The sequence below is a fragment of the Loa loa genome (genome assembly GCF_000183805.2).
Source record: "Loa loa unplaced genomic scaffold supercont3.776, whole genome shotgun sequence".
In the NCBI taxonomy this organism is placed as follows: domain Eukaryota; kingdom Metazoa; phylum Nematoda; class Chromadorea; order Rhabditida; family Onchocercidae; genus Loa; species Loa loa.
The window spans coordinates 2,862-10,485 of record NW_018108956.1 but is presented as its reverse complement, the minus strand read 5'-3'; the positions used below and the strand labels follow the sequence as shown (position 1 = coordinate 10,485).

The 7,624-nt window shown below is 30.2% G+C and overlaps 2 protein-coding genes across 2 annotated transcripts; both read left to right on the top strand.

Moving 5' to 3' along the window:
• Window positions 1–2,925: 2,925 nt before the first annotated feature.
• LOAG_10931 (hypothetical protein) lies at window positions 2,926–4,162 on the top strand (the record flags this gene model as incomplete). The annotated part of the gene is made up of 3 exons (XM_003146453.1): window positions 2,926–3,050; window positions 3,607–3,723; window positions 4,066–4,162. The coding sequence occupies 3 exons, from the start codon at window positions 2,926–2,928 to the stop codon at window positions 4,160–4,162; spliced, it is 339 nt and encodes a 112-aa protein (XP_003146501.1).
• An 886-nt stretch (window positions 4,163–5,048) lies between these two features.
• LOAG_10930 (hypothetical protein) lies at window positions 5,049–5,283 on the top strand (the record flags this gene model as incomplete). The annotated part of the gene is made up of 2 exons (XM_003146452.1): window positions 5,049–5,137; window positions 5,169–5,283. 2 exons carry the CDS (start codon window positions 5,049–5,051, stop codon window positions 5,281–5,283), a joined length of 204 nt encoding a protein of 67 aa, XP_003146500.1.
• Between the last annotated feature and the right edge of the window lie 2,341 nt (window positions 5,284–7,624).

The window sequence follows — 7,624 nt, the reverse complement described above, 5'->3', positions numbered from 1 at the left end:
GCTTTATTTCTAAATGCATTTATTTTAAATATATCTTCCCATTTTTTCTTCATTTTTCTCTTTATTTCTTTTTACTCACTTTCCTTTTCTTTTGCATGGATCATCATCAAGTTTATTTTTACATGCCTTTTATCTCCTTTATTTGTGCTTATCATGTTTATTTTATTTTTGCATGCCTTTCATTTACTTTTTTTACATATTTTACTATTTACTTTATTTTGGCATACCTTTTACTTGCTTTATTTTTACATATTTTATTGCTTTATTTTTGCATTTTTTATTTTTGCATGCCTTTTATCTAATTTGTTTCCACACACCATTGATTATTTTACTTTTGCATGTCGTTCACTTACTTTATTATTACATATTTTATTACAAGCTTTATTTTTAAATATATTTATTTTTAGATATATCTTTATATTTTTTTCTTATTTTTTTCTTTTTTTCACTCACTTTCCTTTTGCATGATTCATCACCAAGTTTGTTTTTGCTTTCAATGGTTTCATTGGGAATTATTTAAGCACGGGATCCCTAACATCAAGTAACATTGAGTCCTTGCCATACAAAGACATTCTGTTAATTTCAAAATTTCAGGGAGAAATTGAGTTGGAAGCGGATTATTTATTATTGGCATAGCCCACCTGTGTGAATTAGAAACATATATAAATGTTGTGGTGTAATGGCCAGTCCAGTTATCCAAAAAATTAAAGAATTAAAGCTGATTCGATTCTGAATTTTCAGTAGTGACGGTACTAGCAGCTTCCATCACTTTTGCGTTTTCTGCTAATTAGATCTCAACAGAAAAGTAGGTTTTTTTTTTGTTTTGTTTATATTTCAAAACTTTTACGTGTAGGTGTACGTTCGAATCTAGCATTCTCAAAATATTTTAACCCAAAAGAATTGGGAATTTTGGAAAAGCTGTTATTGTTGACATGGTGGGTGCGCCATCTATAGATGAAACGAAGCTTATTTCACTTGTTTATTAATGAAACATAAGTGAATTTTATGGATGCTTAAACGATTGGATCAATCACCCAATCGAGCAGGCGTCAGAAGCTCAATGCTTCCCAATGAATTTCAATGAAAATTCGATTGGTACATTTAGCTATTTTTTTATTTTATCATAAATAAAGCATTACAACGAAATTATTGGAAACTAAATCAAGGAATATTATTTGTAAAAGAATGGAGGCTTATTTCAACAAAGCTCATAAATTCACAACTTCCAATAAAATCCATTTTATATCAAGGATAATTTTAGCTTTAATTTCTGTGATATAATTTCACTGTCAAAATGTTGTCGAATGGAAGAAATTTGATATTTACTCTTTCAGCTCATTCTCCTAGAAGATTTTAAACACAGAGTGTTTTCGTTGATACTTTTTATTGATGCTAATTTTCAAATCTTCTTTTGTCTTTTTTCTAGTTTCAAATCTTTTTCAAATGATAGATTGCTCTGTCCATTGAGACTAACTGTGTTTAGATAAATTAAAATTTATAACTTTTTTTCTCAATGAAATGAAATTATGAATAAAACATGAAGTAGAGTATGAAACGCCAGTACTTCCAAAAAATGAATTAAGTGAATAAATATCGTTCCTTTCATTCGTGAAAGAAATTGCATGATTTCTTCAGGGATTTGACAATGAAATTATATCACAGAAATTAGACTTGGAATTATCCTCGATATCAAATGAATTTTGTTAGGAGTTTGAATTTGTAACTTTTGCTGTCATCTCAAATCGAAATAGGCGGGAACAACTTCTTTCACGAATATTTGGTGATTGCGAAAATTTCTTAGTAATGCTTTGTTTACGACAAAGCGAAAAAACAACTAAGTGTATCAGTCAAATTTTCACTGAAATTCATTAACAAGCTTAGAGCTTCTGATCTCTTCTTTATATTTAATGAAGATTTAAATTTTGTAATGGGTGGAATATCGAGTATCTCTGATTATAAATAAATAATGGAAAGGTATTGGAGTTGAAATCTGAAACGACGATCTTTGAAACTATGCATTGGAAGGTGTTTTTGGAAATCAACTGTGATTTTGTGACGTGCATACAGCTACTTTGCAATTCGCATGCAAAAAGCAATTCGTCAAGTAGAATTTCAATATTTTCTAGGGTTTCAATAAAACATTTTTCACAGGAAAATTTTGAAGTGATGGGATGCAGTGCAATAGTCTTCACGAAGATTATTGGCAGTTTAGTGATTAGTTGGTTTATTCGAGTTTCATTGCTTTAGTTTTCTCGAAGAGGTTGAACAAATGAAGTCCTGTGAGAAGCATTTTTGAATTTGAGGTATAACTTGGTCAAAGTCTTGGAAATTAATAATGGTCTGATGGTCACGCGAGTTGTTATCAGTAGCGTTTGATTCAGTAAGCAAAATTGCAAAAAAAAAAAGAAAAGAAACAAATGGAAACTGTGAGATGAACGTGTGCACCAAAAGCTTGGGAATGATGAATTTCAGGATGCATCTAAATGAATTGAAATTTGAAGAAATCAAAATTCATCTTCCCTCATTTTCTTCAAAAGCATTCCATTTTTCAAATTAAATCCAAGCAAAATGTCAACGTACTTTCGTCCAAGTATATCATAGTAAGTTTTACAGCACGGTATTAAACTATGGTCATCTTTTGCCTCTAATTTTCTTTTTTTCAATTTAATCCCGGATATGCACATATATGCTTTTTTTCATGTGATGAACTCTTGTTATGACATTTATATTGCCTTTGGCAATTAATTAACGTAATTTGAAAATTAAGCACAAATTTACCAGTAGCACGAAATAAGCTTATCAAATCACATTTCGATGAATTTGGAGAACGAAAAGCTGTTTGCTTGTTTTTGCATATATTTGAACCAAAAAAAAGAAAAAAACTTGCTCTTAGTACTGTCTTTATTGAAATGTTCTCGCACGACAATGACGAGATCTGTACCGGTTTTCGTTTCTTTATTGCTTATATCCTCAACTTTACCAATCGAATATAATCAAGAATCCGTAAGGGATCGAATAAAATGTCATTATTCAAATCTTCATCACATCCGGTAATTCTAAATCATTCACTATTATATGTATCCATATCTGTGCCAAGCATTAACTCCAAATCACAGTGGTCAAGAATATTAAAGTCATTTGAGAAATACTCACTGTCCCAACGATCCTGTTGAATTTGGTCAGAAGCGTTTAGATGAATGAAGAAAAAATTCCATTCTGAACTGAAACGATGCAAAACAGAAGGTTGAACCAAACGATTATGTCATCGATGTAATGAAGAACAATGTGACACAGAGAATTTTAAAAATGTCAGGAATGCTCGAACTTCGAATAACTTCGGATGAAAACTTTTTCGAATAACTTCGAATAAAAACTTTTTATTTCACATTGGTTAGAATTAAACGACCAAAGATTCAAGTTGGAATTGAACGACAAAACATTCAGATTGAAGTTGATTTCTTTTTAATTCTTGGGATCGTTTTTCAGACACTTTATTTTGCTCATTTAATATAGTTATAAGTTAGATACTTGATGGTAAAACATCATTGATGAGTATCTTCGATGAAAGATACTTTACTTTCTAACAACAACTCTCGATTGTTGTAGACTAAACTTTGGGGACGAAGCTTTGGTACTTGCTACAAATGCGCTAATGGCTCAGAAGATCAATGCTGGAGAGAAAAGTTCGATTACAAAAGGCAGAACAGAAAGTCTTCTTAGGTGGTATTTAACGAGGAATGATTTTTTTTGCGTTATCTTTTATCCTCCCAGTTGATTGTGTGTGTATATGTACTTTCAAAGTAAGCAACACCTGGATGATGTGCTATTCTCTCACCAGATTGGAAGGTCAGAATAGGATATTGTTGGTAATTTTTATGGCCAAAGCTTAGGTACATTGGCTCTTTTTTTTGTGGAAGCCTGTGATGAGTTCGCCATAGAACTTAGGAAAGTGGTTATCTTCCATCTTGGCGACGTGTCCAGCTTAGTACAATTGCATCCTCAATAGCATTACTTCAATACTAGTTGGTACCTACCTGTTCGAAAATATTAATATTGGTCACGTAGGTTACGTAGTCAGATCAATAAATATTTAGGATTGCATGGAGACATCACTGGTGGGAACGTTCGAGAAATGGAGATAGTAACGGTAAATGACTGGTGATTCAAACCGATGTAAAAAAAATAGACAGTACAGTAGTTTTGAATATATTAATTTTTGTACTTCTCTTCAACTTTTTATGCACCAAAATCTATGCTGAAGTTTCCCGGAAGTTCTATCTGTCTTTGCTAACTTGTTAATCTCTTTCTTTCTTGATTTTAGCATCCAGTGTCATGAGTCCGCTTGAATAGTTGAACTATTGAACTGATTAAAGCTCTGATTCACCTACGGTAATGTGGGAATGATGATAGTCCTGCTGTGATGCAGGTTGATATAAAAGTGTAACTTCGATCTTCTTCAAGATGATTGCCAGTGCAAAAATCTTTACATCTTCAGCAAAGGAAGATGTTAAACGCTACACAGTTTTTTCTACATGAACAACGATGGCGGTTCTGTCGTGAAAAAGTAGACGACGTTGGTGAAATATTTTTTGCTTCGCTTCAACTGTAACCCACTGGAGTTAATTAATTTATAATGTTTTTTTTTCGTAAAGTTATTAGGTAAATAAATATTTGGTGTTATTTTGGCGAATTAATAAAATACAAAGTCATAATAAACAAATAAATATACAAACAAACAAAGAAGGTGAATAAGGAAGTAAGACATATTCAGTTTGATCAAGAAATACAAAGTAATAAGGGTTATGGTACAAATGGATAAATTAGGTGTTGACATGGTTGTCACCATCATTTAGGTATAACTGTTCGATTTAGATGTTGATACAATAATTACCATCATTTAGGCACAACCATTCCATGCAGACGTTAATAGAGTAATTATTATCATACAGGCACAAACATTCCATATAGGTATTGATACAGTAACTATCTGGATATGGATATAGGTAGTGCGAATGGTTGCAGGGTTGCAGGTAGCTACAGGTAGTTATATGAGAATACAGGTACATGCAGGAGGATGTAGGTGTTGCGGGTGTTACAGATGGTCACGAGTGATGCAAGTGGTTGCAGATGATTACAGGTGATTACAAAATGGCTGTAGGTGGTTACAGAAGGTTGCAGGTGGCTACGGATGATTACAGGTGGTTACAGGCAGTTTCAGATGATCGCAGATGGTTACAGATAACTACGGAAGATTACAAATGGTTGCACGAAGGCTACGGATGATTACGGGTGGTTGTAAGTTGTTGGAGGTGGCTATAGCTGGATACGGTTGCAGGTGGTTACGAGTGGTGGCAGGTGGTTACAGGCGGTTGCAGGTGGTTACAGATGGTTACGGATATATATATATATATATATATATTTCCGTTTACGTATTATTTATTAAATTTTATGTTTAACATTTTACATATAGTTTTCATCTTTTTCAAGCAATAATCATTAGGCTTTTCAATATCTTAATCCATCTTTCTCATTTGTTTTTTAAAGTGTTATTTATTATATCTATGAATTTTAATCCATCCTCTTTTTTTTGCACTTCTAAGTAGTAAACATCACGTTTACCGGATTTAAATCCTTTTTTTTTTACACTTTTAAGTAGCAAACGTTATGTCCAGTAGAACTTTAATTCGTATTACTTTCTTAATATCATCATTTTTGATCATCTTATGGTATTATTAGTGAAAAGAATTATTTGCAAATATTCCTTCACTTATGTCAACATTGCGAATGAAAAGAAATATAAACAAACGATAATGTCATCTTATCTTAGTTATTCTTTTTTATTTGATTGCGATTATTGATGAACGGCGGAAGAATGAATTACTTCATTTTTATTTTATCCTTTATTATCTTGAATTTTCAATTCAATTTTAGTTTTTTTTTCAAATCTAATTTTGCTTATTTTCTACACCCGAAATCTAAATTCTGATACTTTTTAATTTTAAATTTTATTTTTTTTGGCATCCAAAAAAAATCATTCATAAATGGTTTAGTTTCCCAAATTTTCATTTAATTAAAAAAAATTCCCAAATGATCCATTCTCGTAGTTGCAGAGAAGTAGAAAAGCAATTAAAAAGCTATTTTAAATTTATAAAATGAGATAAATGGAAAAGTAACGGTAGCAGTGTGGGCAATAATTAGGTGAACATTAATTTTACTAATTAGGTTAACATTAGGTAATAATTAGGTAAACATAAATTTCAAATGTATTTATCCTGCTGGGTAATATTATTTGAAATGTTGGAAAAAAATAAAAAGTGCAATAAACTTTTTATTTTTAAAGCTTTCGATTTTAACTTTTATGCTTTCCATTCCATTTATCATTACCATTATCATCACCATCATCATCATCATCATCATCATTATCATCATTGCACAAAATCTAGCATTATGATCTTTATTTCTTTTTGAAAAAATTTCTAACTGTAAAAAATTTACATTTAGTGTTTTAAAAATTATTTTCATCATCAACATCATCATCATTATTACCATTATTACCATAGCTGAAAAATCCAACTTAGTAATCTTTACTCCTTTATTGAAAAATCTTACATTTGAATTTGAAAAATTAATTTCATCATCGTTATGATTAATTACCATCATCATTATTTCATCGCATTTGCAATTTAGAAGAAATTCATAAAATATGAATTATTTATCTGGGAGATTTGCTGAACTTTGGCCTATGACGTTCTCTTTTGAACTTATTGAAAAACGTTCCATTGATTGAACGAATGAAAAAATAAATAAATAAAACAACAAAGGATAGTAATTCGTTTGAATTTGTTGCAATCAACGATTTAATTTAAAATTTAAAATTCAGATAACATTGAAGTAAATTGAAATAATTAAATGACGAAACAAAACTAGGGATCATATAGTATTAAATGTGAAATTTAAGAAACTTGAAAATTTTGAAAATATTGAAAGATTTGATAATGTCAAAATGGTCTATCGCATCTTATTCATATGTTTAATTGTTGAATCATTCGAGAAGAAATTGCTATGAAACGATGAATCAATTCTATTCAAAATATTTATGCAAATGTTTAATTTCGCTTAAAAATATCTTTTTTTCTCTTCTTCATCTTTAAAAATTTGTTAAAAATTTTTAAAAGCATCCTTGAGTGAATAATAATTTTTATTATTATTGTTAAATTTCATTTATTCATTTTTCTTCACTTTTCGATTTAATTTAATTCCGAAAATTTGTGGAAAAAATGTTTCACTTTATTCAGGCCTTACATATTTATATAACTAGAAACATCATTTTTGTATCATAACCATCTTTTAAGTGATAAACATGTCCGAAATAAGACCCAAAGAAAGCTAATAGTTCTGATAAAATGATCCGAAATATTTACCGAAGTGCGGTTAAATATTCTCGAAATGAAAAAAGTACGGCAAATATTTGAAAAGATTTGAAAATTGGTTTATTCAACAAAAAAAGACAGCTGTACTTATGATAATAGTAATAAAAATAATAGCACTAGTGGCAGTAGTGGCAATAGCATTAGTAATAACACTACTAATAATAATAATAGTAATAATGAGAATTAAAGTAGCA